General features: G+C 42.2%; 3 protein-coding genes across 3 annotated transcripts; all 3 read right to left on the reverse strand.

Moving 5' to 3' along the window:
- Positions 1-374: 374 nt before the first annotated feature.
- LOC310997606 (immunoglobulin superfamily member 11) lies at positions 375-9,383 on the reverse strand. Its single transcript, XM_083987370.1, has 8 exons — positions 9,189-9,383; positions 7,779-7,908; positions 6,818-6,972; positions 6,063-6,129; positions 5,822-5,953; positions 3,019-3,174; positions 2,744-2,866; positions 375-1,707 (listed from the first exon to the last, which is right to left on the reverse strand). The coding sequence occupies exons 1-8, from the start codon at positions 9,249-9,251 to the stop codon at positions 1,505-1,507; spliced, it is 1,029 nt and encodes a 342-aa protein (XP_083843496.1). The 5' UTR covers positions 9,252-9,383; the 3' UTR covers positions 375-1,504.
- Positions 3,347-4,211, reverse strand: LOC310997605 (cilia- and flagella-associated protein 97-like). Its single transcript, XM_083987369.1, has 2 exons — positions 3,953-4,211; positions 3,347-3,864 (listed from the first exon to the last, which is right to left on the reverse strand). The coding sequence occupies exons 1-2, from the start codon at positions 4,037-4,039 to the stop codon at positions 3,715-3,717; spliced, it is 237 nt and encodes a 78-aa protein (XP_083843495.1). The 5' UTR covers positions 4,040-4,211; the 3' UTR covers positions 3,347-3,714.
- A 1,121-nt stretch (positions 9,384-10,504) lies between the features above and the next one.
- On the reverse strand, positions 10,505-17,842 carry dlat (dihydrolipoamide S-acetyltransferase (E2 component of pyruvate dehydrogenase complex)). Its single transcript, XM_083987368.1, has 14 exons — positions 17,417-17,842; positions 15,899-16,000; positions 15,686-15,810; positions 15,192-15,345; positions 14,314-14,440; positions 13,575-13,756; positions 13,339-13,480; positions 13,177-13,244; positions 12,559-12,663; positions 12,133-12,240; positions 11,911-12,029; positions 11,416-11,578; positions 11,192-11,328; positions 10,505-11,087 (listed from the first exon to the last, which is right to left on the reverse strand). The coding sequence occupies exons 1-14, from the start codon at positions 17,675-17,677 to the stop codon at positions 10,958-10,960; spliced, it is 1,923 nt and encodes a 640-aa protein (XP_083843494.1). The 5' UTR covers positions 17,678-17,842; the 3' UTR covers positions 10,505-10,957.
- Positions 17,843-17,856: the final 14 nt, after the last annotated feature.

A 17,856-nucleotide genomic window follows, 5' to 3' on the forward strand; every position in this document is an offset into this window, starting at 1 on the left:
GCATAAAGCTGCAAGAAATTGGTGTCCTTAACCTTTCCATTCTGCTGCAGCACCTGCCTTTTTAACCACTTTTCTTTATACATTCAAAACGGAACAACAACATTTATTTACTCATCATCTTACCATGGCGCTGAACATTTTCAACTGTGACCTGAATAAAAATCTCCAAGACAGCTTTGTTTCAAAAATCAAGCCATCCAACAAGAACAAGGTGAAGTTAAAGGTTATAGAAACTTCTTAGTGCCATGAAGTCTTAAGATGTCAATCAAACAGCGATTCATTTTATTCTTTCATTGTCTTGAGATGTCAATCCAACAGTAGCCATGCACTAAAATCAATCTTCTTTATCATTTATTTTCTTTTAAATGCAACCATAATTTGAAAGATGAGCATCATGTTGTATCGAAGAAAGATACATCAGTATGAAAACATTTGATGAGGTAATAAACCAAGTGATACTTGGTTAATTTTCTTATATACTTCCATACAAGCTGACCTTCTTTTTTTTTCCGCAAACCAGAGGAGTCGCCCCCTGCTGGTCATTTAAAAGAGTGCAGGTCCAAGACATTAACTTCATTTTCCTGTATCAATGTCCATTTTTACAGTGTATATTCTGTTTTATATACAGTGTCTGACTTCCTCCACGACCAAACAGATCTGAGCTACTTCAAGTCGAGACTGCAACTTGGAGAATGGAAAAAGAAAAATCCTGGAGGTGTGGCATTACAAAGATTTGAGTTCATCAGGCCTCTGTTGGCTTCATCTCATCACCTGAGACGAGCTGCTGCTGAGGCTCCATCAGCACCTCCAAGCTGAGCTGTTGATGGGCAAAGTTGCATCTTGGGTAAAGTTGGCGCCGAGTTTTGATAAAAAAGGAAAACAGTATCTGTGGTTGTGATGAACTGATTTTCATCCTGTACTCATCCCAAACTGTCCGTGGCAGGATCTTTAATATGTTTCCTCCTCGACAAGGAGCTCTTTCTCCTCGACACATCTCAGTAAACTCCTTCCTGATGTGCCGCTGCAGTTTTCACTCTGATCTGTGTGAACCAAGTGTTTCAGCAACAACTCTCATGTCCAGATTAGTGTGAATGCAGCAGGGTCAGGTTTGGTCCTGGGGGGACTGATGTGAGATCCTGTTGGTCTTTGATTTCTGCCCCAAAGAGAAAAGGTTGAGGATTAAGTATCAAGATTTGATTTTAAAGGCAGGGTGCAGGAGTAAAGACGCAGACTTCGCTTTTTTGTGCATTTCTGCGTTGATGATCCAGAGAAAACTGTAGTGACCTATTTTTCCCCATTTAGGTTTAATGGCCTCTAACTTTGAGTGAACATTGAAAGTGTGTCATAAGCAGTAGTAGGCCTATAACTTGTAAATGAAATGCCACACATGTGAGAACTAGGGCATTTATTTTAGACTGTGTGTGTGTGGTGCTGTACAGTGGTGAATAAGTTTACAGGGAGCATTGGCCAGGCTGTAAAAATCCATTGACTATGTGTTGAAAGATCAAACAAACGAGCGCTTCATGAGAGAGGGAGTGTATCGTATCTCGTTGTAACACTCCTCCTCCTCCTCTTTCCCCTCCTCCCATCTGCCGTCCTGCCCGGTGCGGTGCAGCCACAGCACCAGCGCCAGCAGCGCCAGCAGCACCAGGCTCATGGACAAGGTGAGCAGCACGCCCTGCAGGATGCCCGAGGAACTGTCCGGAGCTGCACACACAGGAGGAAGAAGAATCAGATTTATGGTAGTGATAAAATAAATAATAATAATACATGTAACACAGAACTGGTGTTATTATGAGATAAACAGTACGACAAACAGCTGAAAATCACACGACATGTCTGTTTTGCAAGTAAACTAGGCTACTGTATGTGGGAGCCTCCTTTCATATTTAATAGAGAGGGGACAATATCTGACAATAATATTCTCAGCTATCAGGATGTGAAAAGATAAAATAAATTTAAAAAAGGGAGTGTTAAAGGGATAGTTCAACATTTTGGCATATTGGCCCATTGCCATAATCACTATAGTCATAGCAGTAGGTTTGTTACCTTTAATTGTCAAAGCAAGCTATTTTTAGAACAGCGGAGCAGAGTGGCGAGCTGCTCAGAGCTACGCTATGGAGGCTAATGGGATTTCTGGGTTTCCCTCATCAAACTCATCAAATACACAATCCAACAACTCCAAAACACTCTGGTGGACAAGTTGTGACCTGCACATTCACCACACTATGAGATAATAACAGAAGGTTACGAAACTGAGTAGTTTTAGAGCTAAATTCATGCAAAACCACTGATGCGCGTTCCTCTCGAGGGCAGTTTTTCGGCAAGCAGTCTCTGCATTTACCTCTAAAACAACTCTGTCTGGTAACCTTCTGTTATTATCTCATAGCGTGGTGAATGTGCAGGTCACAACTTGTCCACCAGAGCGTTTTGGAGTTGTTGGATTGTGTATTTGATGAGTTTGATGAGGGAAACCAAGAAATCCCATTAGCCTCTGTAGCGTAGCTCTGAGCAGCTCACGGCTCTGCTCCGCCGTTCTAAAAACAGCTTGCATCGACAATTAAAGGTAACGAACCTACTGCTATGACTATAGGGATTATGGCAACGGGCCAAATGAATGCTGATTGAATGTTAATGAAGGTATTGGGGGATAATTTCATACTTTTACTGTTTTATCAACTTCTTTCAGGAACCCAGAAAGAAGAAGTAGAAAGGGATGATGGGTAAACATGGAGGCACTCACCGCTGTAAACGGAAAGGTTGACGTAGCAGTTCTCTGTTCCCAGGAGGTTGGTGGCAGAGCAGCGATAAAGGCCGGAGGTCTGAGACGACAGGTTCACGATCTGGACCGAGCCAGATAGATCCCCTGAAAGAGAGAGAGATGAATTAAGGGAAGTCTATGGTTCTAGAAACTATAAATCAGATTTCTGTTTAATCATGAAAGCTTTATTCTTCTATGTTCACATCAAAGATTATTATTCTGTGTGTGTGTGTGGGTGTGTGTGTGTGTGTACTGACCTTCCATGTTGATGGGAAGTGAGATTTCCTCTGGATTTAGTTTGTCCCAGTGGATCTCTGGAGTCGGGGTCCCTTCTGCCACGGAGCAGGACAGAGTGACACTTCCTCCCATATCAATGTTTCCATCCCACTGACAAACAGGCAGCGAAGGTGGCGCTGTAAAATAATCAACACACACATACACATATAAATAGATCGTACACACTGTAAATATTTTCAGTGTCTGCTCATGAGCCAGTTTGACTCTTTCTTCAAAATATTTTTTGTTGGGTTTGGTTATGTAGTTTAGGTGTTTTTATTGGTATTTAATACACTCAATAACAAAAAACAACTTCCAAATGGGTTTAATTCTTTGAAAGCATGTAAAAAGATATGGTTGTAAAACAAAGAACATCAACATTTGACCTTGATCCAATAATCATGTGATAATAAATCACTGAAGTGAAATAAATATCAAAGGAATCACTGAAATGGGATCTGCTGAGGGGCTAAACTCTGACCACAGACTCATCGACACATATTCAAAGTAGACGTGATAGATGCAAAATATTTTTAAAAATGTTTAGCATACATGATAACAAATAGGAAAAATGCAGGAAAGACACACAAGCATACAAAGGAAATGTCATCTAGCACCCTGGGTTTATTCAGGTTTTAATTTAGGGTAGTCGATATGACTTTAAAAAGCCTTTGGAGTCAGTTTGGTGTTTTGGCTCTTTGGTTCTTCTTCATCGAAGGCAGGAGTCTGAGCTGAGCGTAGACCATTTGGCGCTGGTAGGCCGCCATGGTCTCTGAACGGGCCAGGCTGGGTGTGGGCTTGGCCAACTCCAGTCTCCTCATCAGATTCTGGAAGAAACAACACAATACAACAACATTAATCACATTTTCAAACAAACCAGATCCAAGACCCAAAGAGAGAGGAAGAAGGACTCACCAGGTTGGCCCTCTCGATGCGGTCGAGTTCGTCCTGCCTCCTGGAGGAACTGAGCGGCAGGCGAAAGGCTTTCCCAATGTTGTACATGGTTTATCTTCAGTTATCCTAGGAGAGAGAAAAATTTGTTTGCTGTCCACAACAGATCAAAATCTTTCATCTTTAACTTAATTCATTTGTATTGTAAGTGTGCAAAAGAGTTAGGTACACTTCTTTACAAATCTGCTCAAAAATCACTTGAATATGTCTCACAACTCTCTTTAAAATTGTCAAACTCTTTACAGTTTGCAAAAAAATAATCATTAATTAATTAATTATCTGAGCATCACAGTCAAAATGATCCATTCAATTGTCAAAATCTGGCACATACGTATGCTTTAAATATCTATGACAAGGAAAGTTTGTGATACAGTAAATACAGTGCAGCTGCAGTAAACTGGCTAAAGATCTGCCATGAGTAATATCATATCCATATCAAATCATAACCAAACAAGGAAAAAAAGCATTTTTAACATTTTAACCAGTTTGACTCAAACAATAACAAACAACTCTCCATATCTAGGTTGGATATTTAATAATGAATACAATAAGACTGTATGTAAAAACACTATTGAAACAAAGCTGATCTAAGTCGCCTACAGTTGAATTTGACAGCTGGATATAACTTACTCCAACTGGGTTTATGTTCCCATGGCAACCACATCTTACCTCACAAAGGCTGTCAGGTTTCCACAGCAGAGCGATGGAGGATGTCCTCATGCCCTCATGTCCACAAGGACAAATCTGTCCACGTGCTGCTACAGCTGGACACCAGAGACTGTGCTACAGTAACTAGGCAACGCTGCTTGGTGGTAAACAATATTTGAACAAAATCTTCCAAGAATCAAACAAAAATAAAAGTGAAAGCCGACAGAATTAAATTAAACATATAATAATAACTGAGCTTTTAGGTTTAAAAGCGAGGGGACTTTGTTTGGGGGTAATTTTCAGCTAAAATGATTTATCCTTGTTACATCATGATTTGTCAAAAACGCAGCTGCAGATAAAATCTTGGGCTGATTTAGGACCTATTTGCCAGTAGCAAATATAACTGCAGAAAAGCTGTGGATTTTTACTTTTATTCATTTACTTTCTTACTTATTTACTTACACCAAGCCTAAATCTATTTATCTGGCTGCTTCTTCGTTTTGAACAGAGAGAACTTGGTTTGAATGTTGGCTATAGTTTAGTTTAACTGTGTGATCATAAACTCAAATTCACATGTATTTTTTGTACTTCATGTTTATATTTTTGGGTAATTCCCATGTGACATGTATGATTTATGAACAAAATGTGGCTACTTAGAAGCTATTTCATAAACAAACAAACAAAATCAGTCTATTGGCTGCCATATTATTCTAATATCAGACTGACAGTCCCATGTTTGGCTTTGATGTCCAAACACTGTTACACTTTTCTCCATGTTGAAAGTGAATGACACACAGAAAGCTGAGCATCAGGCTGCAGCTGCACCACCGGACAGCGCCTGGTGCTGAAACACGTGATTTAATTAAAGCTAACCAGGTGCTTTTATTTTGAAAACCTCTGATCAAAGTCAAGAACTTCATGATGCAATTAGTGAACTCTTGACTGGAGAGGTGTATAATCCACTTAATCAAAGCTCCAATAGAAATAAAACAGAATACTATTAATATAACAAATTGTTGAGACTAAATTTCCCATCAGTACATCTAATAGTCGTATTAAGCTGTTTGGCAGATCCATTAGAAGAAGAAAAATGAGAAGGCAGATCTGGCTCAGAACTGAAACAATAACACACAGATGTTTCCCTAATTAGACGCAGCATAATAAATAGAGATGTTACACACTCACCCAGAACGCTGAGCACCAGTTCTCCTATACCAGGATCTGCTGCCTCTGGTGGGTTATTGACCATGCAGCGGTAAACACCAGCATCTGATACTCGTGTGTCATTCAGGATAATGTCTGCACTCCAGGGAATACCTGCAGCAGGTCAGCAGGAGAGCTTGGTTTTACATCACATTTAAAACTACAAAACATTATGTGGAAACAACATAATTCAGATAAAAGTGTTATTCAGAGGTAATGATACCTGTAAAACCCACCCTGCCGGTGAGGGAGGGGTCTTCAATCACCTGTCCGTGGTCGTACACAATCACCTGGAGGTCAGAGCAGCCGTTAATACAGTAGTAAAGTCGTTTCAGGCCTTTGAAAGAGAGAACAGGCTTCTTGTGTTTACGGTTGTCAAAGAAGTCAAGTCAAAGAAATCTTTATTATCCCCTGGGGGTAATTTGTTTTGCAGGAAGCAGCAAACCAACAAAAAAACAAAACAAAAAAACAGCTCAACAGACCATAAAAACAGCAACAAACAAGACAACAACAACGGATAAAAGTGCAGGAAGGTACAACAATCACTTCATAAAGTTGTTCAGGAGTCCAGTGGCAACAGGAACAAATTAGTTTTTTAGCCTATTGTCCTACACCTTGGGACACCTTGGGTTGTTATTCATGCCTGCGGATTTAAGGCGAATTTTTGGGTCAGTATCCTCAAAGTTTGATAGTTTGCATTTTACGTCAAGATCGAGTTGTAGAAATTATTTTAAAAATACATAAAAGGCAGAGGACTGTTGTTCAGGAAACTGTTTCACCAGCTCGTTCTGTACACAAAACCAGAGTAGAGGGTGAGATAACGGTGTGATCCTGCTTGAACTGTGTTGGTGCATGTGTGTGTGTGTGTGTGTGTGTGTGTGTGTGTGTGTGTGTGTGTGTGTGTGTGTGTGTGTGTGTGTGTGTGTGTGTGTGTGTGTGTGTGTGTGTGTGTGTGTGTGTGTGTGTGTGCGCGCAGACCTGCATCGGGGTGTCTGGGCTGGAGAAAGGAGCCAGAGTCCAGATAACATTGAGTCTGGAGAGGGGGCTGGAGGTGAAGAAGGAGCAAGGCAGGATCGCAAAATCCCCCCGCACCACCTCCAGACTGGTTTCCCTCATGGTCACTCTGAGTGCAACTGTGCAGACAAACCAGAAATACACAATTTACAACGATATTCAACAACGTTTACTTGACGTGCAGACTGTACAGCCCTCCGTCAACCTCCTCCTTCATTACTGGAATAATGAACCCTCCCCCCCTCCTTTTGTGTGTGTGGGTGTGTGGGAATTCAGCATGCATATTAGTTGTTAATTACACTTGACAGCTCTGAGGTTGAGCCAAACCGATCACAGACCGAGTGGAACAACAGCTCACTTCACTGGGCTGCATTCATGAAAGCATCCGTCAGTTCTCAGCATTGTTTCCCTTGGTTTCTAAAATGTAGGTCTATGATGAATCTTTCAAATTAAAACATACTCAACAATAGAAACATAGTTTAACATTGGATATATAACCACATCACTTTAGATAGGACACTTTACTGGAACTGTCTTCTGTTTTAAGTCAAGAAATAAAGAGCTAATGATGATAATTATCTCATATGTTTGGTGCTTTTCACTCTTACAAAGGCCTAAAGGGTCTCTCTACCTCTAAAAAAGAAATTGACCTAAATAAATATTATTTTTTATAATAGACAGTTTTAGCATGTTTGCAAAGAAATCTGCAACGTCAGTTAAACATGTCTGTCCCAATACTTAAGTCTTTGTCACCAGAGAACAATAAGATGAACAAACACAAACATTTGAATCCATATGAAGAAGTAGAGAAAATTAGCAGCAACTCCTGCAGCTACAGATCCCTCCAAACAATTAAACAATGTGTGCAAAATTACAAAACATCTCTCCTCTTGGTGAATTTGGATCAGAGTTTCAGATCACTTACCGATCTCCAGAGCGCTGAAACACGCACACAGAGTCCAGAGCATCCATGCTGCAGAAGAGCCCATAGCTGAGAGCAAACACAGGGAGGCAGCTCTCTCTCCCCTGGTACGAGCTGGTGGCGGCCAAAAAACCTAGGCATGCATGATTAATCTATTGAGCGCTGAACCAACTCCACCCTCCTTTATTTTCTCACTTATTGTACCAGTCTCATCCTGTCTCATTGTCTGTTTGAATAGTCAATTCTTTGTAAAAGTCAAATTGTCAAAATTACTCTGAGGAATTTAAAAGGATGCTTTGTAACGTTAAAAGTTAAGAGGTCAGTCAGCTGGTGAGCAAATTAAAAATAAAGAAATAAATACATCGCCAGTTAGGCGTAAAGCTGAGCCCATAATGCAGCATGGCAACATCCAGTGATGTACATCTTTTGTTGCCATGGATACAGACATCTGTTCTGCAGGTTTTGCCCTCCAGGTGACCACGGCACCATCTCCCTGTCTGTGACAAACTGTCCCCTGAAACCGTCTGCTGCTGCTCAACTAAAATATAAATATACAGGTGTGGCTCTTAGACTTACATTTTATTTTCCAGTCACAAGAAGTAGTTACACAAACTCACTGAGTTTCGCTCGCTTTTCCAGGATAGTCTCGGGGGAAAAAAAGAAAAAAAACATTGAAATGTTCATTCTTGTGTGTGCAATGTTTAAATGTGGCAGCAGCAACAGCAGCAGCAGCACTATAGAGATGGTAGTGACAGTGACAGTTTATTTACACCTCAAAAGTTAACCAGCATTTGCCACCAATCTACATTGGCCACCGAAGGTTAGCTGCCATAAGCCACCAAAACACAGCCAACATTAGCCACCAACCGTTAAACATCTTTGGCCACAAAAAATTAGCCTAAAGTTAATATTAACCACCAGCGTTGGTAGTTTTAGCCACCTAACATTTGTTTGCATTAGCCACCATAAACTTTTTCCAAACACGACCTTATGAGCTTTAAATCAGTTGGTTGCATAATGCAAACAAATGGATGTGTTTTGCTTTTCATGTATTTTTTGTTCTTATGCTATTGTGTTTCATAATTCTGCATACCATTAGTGATTTTGTTGACATTTTTACGCAATAGTATACGGTAATAGTAAAATATTACAGGTGTGATGAGGTAAAATTAGCTGATGTCGACTTAATAAACCATCAGAGCCATAAAAAGTCTTTGAATTGATGTAAATGTTGGAACCAGACTGATGAAGCTTGTCACTCAAAACTGCTTTGATATTCAAAAGTTTCACATGTGATGTTGCACCAACCTGGTGACATCATCCAGTTATGAAGATTTGATTATGGGATAAACAAAAAGCAATCACTACATTTTCTTTTATGAATTTGCACAAGATGTGTTATTCATGACTCACATAAGTCAGTCTGCCAAGATCTCCAGTGATCATCCTCAAACGGAGCTGAGTGAACTCCGCCATCGCGCTGCCAACAGTCTCACCACCGGGGGCCAAAGTTCAAGCCCGTCAAAACATGTGTCAGATTTAATGACACCACAAGTGGCAACATCAGTGAACAGTTTCATACATAGACATGCAGCATGAGTATTTTGATGAGTCTGGTTTCTTCTCACCAGTGGTCAGAGTAATTCCATATTAGAGGAAAGTTATGCTGGGAATTAAACTACATGTAAGTTACATGTACAAAACATTGCAGCTTCAGATCCGAGTCAGTTTGAAAAGAAACATGTCACTTTGTGAAGTTTTCAAATTTGACCTTTTATTGTGTCGTCTATATGACGTCAGTACCTTCCTGTTCCTGACACAACCTGGTTTACTTCTCCACCTACAGGTTGTTTTCTTTATCTCAATATAGGTTACTATGGTGATTTTATGTATAGCCAATATGAAAAATATTAAGACAGCAATTACATTTATTAATAAAGCAGATCAAATGCAAAATAAGAAAATGTCATCCCCTGATCTTTTTAATGTGTGTGTGTGTGTGTGTGTGTTTGTGTGTGCCTACATGAGTCTGCAGGTTTTTGGTTCTTGGTTTGCAGCATTAACTGCATATAAATATATATATTGTTTCACAAATTTCCAAAATGTTTCAGATAATTTGTGATGTCTTTGTTAATATAATTTCCATTCCTTACTGCTTTAATTCAGGCTCTTACAAGAAGTTGAATTATAAAAACCCAGTGGCACAAGGTTAACTTCTCCCGATTTATTCTCCCAATTTATTGAAATAAACAATATCCAGCACCAGATTTGTGCGTTTCAGCTGCGAAATACAGAATATTTCAAAGGAAAGTAATTTACTCTAAAACTAAAAAGATAAAACAACCCCACTAAAGAGAGGGAATTGGCAAAACCATTCAATATTACCTTTAAGAACCGTAGTTACCAGTCAGGTCTGTACACACACTAACTGTATGGTGAGGCCATCATTTCAAACAATCAACTCATCACCATATGTATATACTTATATATACATACAGAAACTTTGTTCACAGTGAGGGATATACACACTGTAGCATCAACTCACAGAAAACATACTAAATATTTGACTTGTGTGTGAGTGCGACCACTGAACAGGGACAGGTCTGTGTGTGTGTGTGTGTGTGTGTGGATCTGGACTCAAAGTTAACTTACACGTAGCTCCGTCCTTCTGCCTATTTGCAGAAAACAACCACAACCATTGACTGAAAAGACTAGAATCCACAGGTAGCTGCACTTCCCATCGTCTTTATCACATTCACACAAAATCACAGATTGAGTGTGTAGAAACACACACACACACACACACACACACAGTTAAGTTTCGGGGGAAAGAATGTGCTCGCTGGTTGGACATGTAACACTTCCCTTTGTAAAACATGATCAATGTTTTAGTGACATACGGCCAGTGTCTATTCTAGGATAAATTATACCTAATCCTGGTCTCTGATGAGACGGGCCCTCAATAAATAGAGATGAGTGAGACAGCGAGAGGAGAGAAAGACAGACGGGAGAGAGAGACAGCGAGACAGACAGTTAAGCGGAGTGAGTTCTGCCTCTTCCCCTTCAGGGGAACTGGGAGTGACCTGGTGGCAGGCCGACCAATCACAGGAGGATCCATGAGCGGATCACTTCAGCGAGAGGCCGCGGCCTGTTGCTGCTGTTTTAATGGCAGTACAGTCCGATCACAACAGCATGGTGACTGGTTTCTCCAGGAACTTGCGGAACTCAGCGAGCCACTGCGCACCGACCGCCCCGTCCACCACCCGGTGATCGCAACTCAGTGTCACCGACATCATGCTGGACACATCGAACCTGTGAAACCCCACCCAAAAAAAAAACACACACACTGTGTCAAGATTTGAGCTTTGAAATGCAGCATGTCCTGTCGGTGTCAATATAAAAGTCACAACACTGACCCTTTCTCATTATCTGCAGGCATCAGCCGTTTCTCTGAGCCTCCGACTGCGAGGATACAGGCCTGGGGAGGGTTGATAATCGCTGAGAAGTTCTTGACACCAAACATCCCCAAATTAGAGATCGTGAATGTACCTCCCTGTTGGAAAAAAAAAACAAAAAAATTCAATCAATTTGTTCACTAATAGTAGATGTTTGCATGCAAATCAGGTAACACGTGTTGTACCTGGAACTCGTGTGGCTGCAGTTTGCCGTCTCTGGCTTTGGCAGCGAGTGCAGACACGTCAGTGCAGATGGCAGCCAGGCCTTTGGTGTGGGCATTGAACACTATGGGTGTGATCAAACCGCTGGCCGTGCTCACTGCTACACTCACGTCCACCACATGATTCCTGGAATAATGAAAATAAGTCAATATGGACGACAGCGCAGACATCTGGTCAATGTGACTTTGAGTCAGAACAGAAAAGAGAAAATGTTCTTTGAGTGCCCCCTACTGGTGAAAAGAGGCAGCTACATGTTCAAGGACACAGTGTTTTTCTAATATAACAATACTGCTTTTTTCTTTTATAGCTCCTCATTTGATTGTATTTTTTTCAATGACTCTGGATGTTACCATGGTAATGAGAGACATAATAAATAAGTAAATAAAAGAAGACCAAACAAGATTAGAGGAGCTACAACACCTGTGTTTGGATACATCTCTGTGTGTGTGTGTACTCACTGGCGGATGACTGTGTCCAACCAGGAGGAGTTGCACTCGGGAACCTTGAGGCAGGCCAGGGCGCTGGCTTTGATGATGAAGTCATTCACGCTAAGTTTGATATTCTGGGCTTTCACTTCCTGCACAGAGGAGGGAAGGTGGTTTCAGGAAATAATCATCACGGCAAAGAGGTTTCCCCATCTTTCATTTTGTTACACTGTAGATTTACGGGCAAAGACTCACAGCATTGAGTTCTTTCCGCAGCTCAATCACTTGGTCCATGTTGACATCTACAGATAGATAATAGTGGGGGATGGTTTGCTTGGACTGCATCAACCTCTGAGCAATGACCTGCAGGACAGACAGATATATGTGCACTTTTAGCTTTGATCCATAATTTATTGTAGAGAGCAATGAGGTGTGTTAGTCCAGTCTGTGTTGAGCGCCCGTCTGAGGGGCAAAATGTGGAGGCACAGGTTAGAGATAAGAGAGCGGCGCTGCGAGAGCTCCTCAGGACATTTGCCTCACAGCTTAAAATACACCAGCACCAAACAGAAGAGGGAGCGTGACATGAATTATACCTGACTGCTGTTACAGAAGCCTGAGAAGAACAGGAAGCTCTTAACTGGACACAATGGACCATCGACAGTCGGGTGTGTGTGCTCTAACCTTTCGGATGTTGCTGATGGGGATGTCTGTGAAGGTCCCGGCCGGAGCTGCAGCAGGTGCAGCAGCAGCTGCGGCTGCAGTTGGAGTGGGAGCAGCAGCTACAGCCTGCCAGTGGAAACGATTTTATTTGCATCAAAACATATCACAACAAACACACAGAGCAGCCACAACATCATAACAAGTGTAAAAAAAAATGTGTATTGCTTTAACTCTTTCAAAACAGGCAGTGGACAAACTGATCAACCATAACATTATTACAAGTTACTAGTGAAACTTTTCACACAGCTGTAGATCTTCAAATCCAAGGCATATAATCAATGATTGAACAATCTAACAATATTAATTAGTACATCACTGTCAATTCATTTAAGTTAGGGTTGAAAACATTATTATTTGCTACAGCTTTTAGCTACATTTAATATATCATTTTGAGGATTTTAATTATTCTAATTGCTATTATTGTCATTTATTGTCTTATTTCTTCTTCCTCTGTAAAGCACTTTGAATTGCCTGGTGTATGAATTGTACTATACAAATAAATTTGCCTTGCCGTGCCTATGGCAGGTTTAAGAAATGAATATTTGGGAGGTCGTGTGTACAGAAAAAAGCTTCACCCACCGGAGCAGCCTTTGGCGGAGTAAAGCTCTCAATGTCTTTCCTGGTGACGCGTCCATCAGGACCAGAGCCTGAAGAGAAAACAGCTCCATGTATTTAGTTTCACTCAAAAAAATAAAAGTTGCACCAAAATGCATTTCTATCAGCCGTGTCTCGGTCACTTACCGCTGACCTGTGCCAGGTCAATTCCTTTGTCGGAGGCGAGTTTCCTGGCTAGGGGGCTGGCAAACACGCGGCCCTTCCTCGATGCTGCAGGGGCGGCGGCTGCAGGAGCAGGAGTGGGTGCTGCAGCAACCGGAGCTGCAACCTAAACACACAAGACAAAGCGTTAAAAACCAACAACTTGTAACTGTAAGAGAGTGATCTTAAAACTGAATGTTGCATTTGAAAGTGTGTCTCACTGGGGCTGGAGCTGGAGGAGGTGTGGAAACCTCTGCCACTCCGGTTTCTACGTAATCCTTGAAGGCTGCGATGTCACTTTCTTTCTCCACAATGATGCAGAGTGGCGCTCCCAGGGGGACGTCCCGAGTTCCCTCTGCCACCATGATTTTGGCCAAATATCCCTCCTCCTGCACCTCGAAGCCTAAACACCAACAACACATCAATGGGACACATTGAGTCTTTACAGCGCAGCAGGGATTCCCAAACTGTGGTGTATGCACCCCCTGTGGTGTGCAAGCTGCTGCCAGGGGGTGTGTGACATGAAAAGGGTAATAACAACACTATGGTGTTATGTTTTACTAATAAATAAATAAATAACTCATACATTATTTCAAATGGGGTTTTCACAGTGTAACTAGTAACTAGTAAAATTCAAGAAAACCATTTGTAAACCTGAATTAAAAACATTTTATTACCCAAAATTCATTTGATAAATAGACTATGCCTTTTTTTAATGTGTCGGGCATAGGGTGTGCATCAACTAGGTCAGAAGTAGAAGGAGGTGCACACAGTGAAAAAAGTTTGGGAACTGCTGCTGTAAAGCTTTACGCTTTTTTTTTTTTTTCTTAGTCTTATGGTTCAGTTTCAGTCACCAAAATCACACATGGCATTATAAAAATAAAAAACAAGAATTCACTAGATATTAAATAGAGCAGTAATATTCTGCACGGAGCAAACACATCAGGACTGAGGTGTTACCGATGGTGGCCTTGTCGGTCTCGATCTCAGCCAACAGATCTCCTTCACTCAGCTTCTCTCCGACCTTCTTCTCCCAGCGCTGCACCGTCCCCATCGTCATGGTGGGAGAGAGGGCGGGAAGTGTGATCTGTGACACAAACACAACAGACACACATGGACTTCAGCAATAATGACGCAGAGATTCAATCTTTGTAGCACCCAGGCTGATCATGTACAGGAGACTAGTTTTAAGGGTGACTCAAAATGACCTAAACCCTGTTGCTGCTGTGTCACTGGTTCCGTTACTTTAGTAGAGCAGCCTCTAATAAGATTCTCACATTTCCTGCCCAAATGTAATAACTGCTCCAACTTATACCTTTTAGTTTTTATCGTCAACAATAATAGATAGACACAATGAAACACTTTTTTTTCTCCGCATTTTCTTAACAGGGAGCCACAAATTGTCTTTTTACTGCTCAGGTGTCCGACTCACCATAAGAATTACTATTACAAACATAATGTGAATCTCTGGCTGTTGATCGTGCATGAGGACTGACTCTGACATCATGACTTCAGTAAGTGGAAATACAGAAATTCAATTAGGGAACAGATATTTTATGCGATTAAAATTTTAGGACTTCACCAGCAAAATTAATTAATTCAACGACACATCCAGGCTGGGCCATCAGAGAGAAAACGGAAAATGTCAGTGTCACTCTGTTCTGCTGATTTGCTCCAGCATGAAGCTGACTCACACTGATGCCGTCACACACAACCCTCATATAACCAGGCCTGCAGCTGCACGGCACCGTGGCTGTAAACAGACTCTATATAACCTCGAACTCAGCTGCTCCACACTCCGCTGGCTGCGTTTTTGTTTATGGAAGTCACACACCTACCTTCATGTGTGAGGGGTAAGAGCTGCCAGGGGCTGCAGGAGGAGCGGCGGCAGAAGGAGGGGGAGGAGGAGCGGAGGCGGCCGGCGAAGCGGCGGCACCGGCTGATTTAAGTGAGTCCAACGTTACGTCCTTAAAGGCTGAGATGAGATCAGGGCTGCAGGGGAAGGTTTTCACACAGATTTTTGACACAAATTAACACAACGCACAACCACATCAGGACCTGTTGAAACTGCTTGACCCCATAATTTCTTAGAGCCCAGTGTGACTTATGCAAATTATAAACTATTAATAGCTGTCCAATATTTTTGTAAGTCTCCTAATTGAGGGGTTTTAAATGATCAGATCAACTATTTAGCTTTAATTGACTTTTAATCACTATAAAAGCAACAAAGTGTAATTTTCCAGAAGATGATATTTGAATGAGACATCATTGTTACACTATATAGACCTTTCTGTTCCGATACACCTTTGATTTATTACATTTAAACACTTACCTATCAACAGTGATGCAGATCACAGCCCCAACGTTGACGTCTCTGGTCCCCTCGGCAACCAGGATCTTGGCCAGGTAGCACTCCTCCACCATCTCAAAACCTACTGTGGCCTTGTCAGTCTCCACCTACAGAGACAGAAACTGTTATTTCAAGTTTTGAAGTGATAATTTCCTTTTAATAATGTGCAAACACCAACACACACTGGCCCCTGACCTCTGCTATAAGGTCACCCTCGCCGATTTTGTCTCCCTCCTTTTTCTCCCAGCGAGCGATCGTGCCGGTCTGCATGGTCGGCGACAGAGCGGGAAGCTCCACCTGTTCAGCAAAAGACAAATTACAAGAGTTAAAGAATGAAACCAAACGACCGCCACTGTAGCATCACATCGTCCTCACTCAGGCTCGGGCTCAACAACAAAACTCAGGTGGCGTCACCGCAGTTGCTACACAACCATCGCCTCATTGCCTTGCTCAATACAGTGACCCACATGCAGCTGTGTTACACCACATCTGGGCCAATATAAGAAACCATCCGATGTCATGTCACCTCTGGCAGCGAGTTACACGAGTGGGGAGACAGACACAGACCAAGAGAGAGGGGACGTCACCTCAGACAGATCTTTATTTACCTAGAGAGAAAATCTCAGCACTCACAGCTAAGGATATTTTTATTAGGTTTAACAAAGGAACTCTACAGCTGTATACAGGACAATGACAGTACTGTCATATAGCCTATTACTAATCAAAAAATACAATATTAAGTTTTTTAAACTGTGCCAATCTGCATATTAATGTCTTATATGTTAAATATTTGTACTTACTTTGACTAGAGTAAAATCAAACATGACTTTTACTTGTCACATAGTACTTTTTGCACAGGGATATTTATCTGTCACCAGTATCTTTACTTTTATGTATGAGCTTTTATTTGATATGATGTTAAACTTAATTTTAAAAAGCACCAATCTATATTCAATACTTAACGTTTAATACTTCAGAACATTTGCAATTTAACCAAGGTAAAATTGAAGGTACACGACTATAGCATGACAGAGGTTTTTTTTTCTACACAGGGGAATTTAACTTATTTTGTTTATCTACATTTATCTAGTTTTATTTACACCTTAAAGTACCACCTTAAAGTATCACTACACATGACAGGACACACTCTGAACCTGCTTAGACTTTATGATGCTGGTGATGTTAATACCAGCTCTGAACAGGACCATCGCTGCAGGGCATGGACACGGGACACGGGACATGGGACACAGTACAAGCCGGGTGACAACTGATGAGTAATATATGTAGTGACACACGAGGCTGTACTTTCTTATTTAGCCTGATTTACAGTCAGAGGACTCGGGTGACAGCAGGCACAGTGGCTCCACCGGCACGTTTTCTATCCCACTATAATCACCTTTAATTAAGGTAAATCAGATTTAACTGTGAATGCGGCTCTAATGACAACGGACAGTGACATCTAAGTTAATGACATCTACGACCTGCAGCTAAAGGAAAGAAACCGTGTTTGATCGGGTTCACTTCACCGTGTAAAAACCACCTCAGCCTGGATTAAACCTCTCGGTCAGTCAGGGACACAGCAGCTCGGTGCACCGCGCCGGCCGCTGTCTGCTGCTGCTAACCGGGGAGGTCATGCTAACTGTCACCGTGGTGTAGCGTTAACGTAACGTCGGTGCTATAGCAACAACCGGAGCCTCGGTACGGTAACGTTACCTTCTGGTGCGGCGGCAGGCTGTAGAAACGCGGGGTCGTCTGCCTGGCGCCTGTGGGCTGGTTGCACCGCAGCAGAGCCGCTCGGTGGCTGAAGCCGGAGCCCCAGCACGCGGCCCGGGTCCCCGCCGCCCGGTGCAGCCGCCGCACGGAGCCGGTTCCGGGCGCGGAGCGGGAGCCGAGCGCAGCAGCAGGCCCGGCCGGGAGGACACGGGGCCGGGGCAGCCCGGAGGACGGCCTCAGCCGCAGGATCAGACGAAGCATGTTGCAGCGATTAAAACACTATGTGGAGCTGTTGAACAGTGTCGTTTTCTCACACCGGCATCAGTGGTACAGTAGGCTGGCACCGAGAGTCTCTGAGCCCCAGCAGCCGTCCCGGTGTTCCTCCTCACTTTCTAATGACCTCCTCCAGTCCAAAACACAGCGCTTTACGGCTCTCCCCT

This window comes from Trachurus trachurus, assembly GCF_905171665.1.
Source record: "Trachurus trachurus genome assembly, chromosome: 14".
NCBI lineage: Eukaryota > Metazoa > Chordata > Actinopteri > Carangiformes > Carangidae > Trachurus > Trachurus trachurus.

Coding starts and splice junctions, on each gene's coding strand:
- LOC310997606 (XM_083987370.1), bottom strand. CDS start 9,251: ATGGCGGAGTTCACTCAGCTCCGTTTGAGGATGATCACTGGAGATCTT. Junction 6,973..7,778: donor TTTCAGCGCTCTGGAGATCG/GTAAGTGATCTG, acceptor TTGTCTGCACAG/TTGCACTCAGAGTGACCATG. Junction 5,954..6,062: donor CGGCAGGGTGGGTTTTACAG/GTATCATTACCT, acceptor GACCTGCTGCAG/GTATTCCCTGGAGTGCAGAC.
- dlat (XM_083987368.1), bottom strand. CDS start 17,677: ATGCTTCGTCTGATCCTGCGGCTGAGGCCGTCCTCCGGGCTGCCCCGG. Junction 15,346..15,685: donor ATCTGCATCACTGTTGATAG/GTAAGTGTTTAA, acceptor CTTCCCCTGCAG/CCCTGATCTCATCTCAGCCT. Junction 11,579..11,910: donor TTGGACACAGTCATCCGCCA/GTGAGTACACAC, acceptor TCATTATTCCAG/GAATCATGTGGTGGACGTGA.
- LOC310997605 (XM_083987369.1), bottom strand. CDS start 4,039: ATGTACAACATTGGGAAAGCCTTTCGCCTGCCGCTCAGTTCCTCCAGG. Junction 3,865..3,952: donor GCATCGAGAGGGCCAACCTG/GTGAGTCCTTCT, acceptor TGTTTCTTCCAG/AATCTGATGAGGAGACTGGA.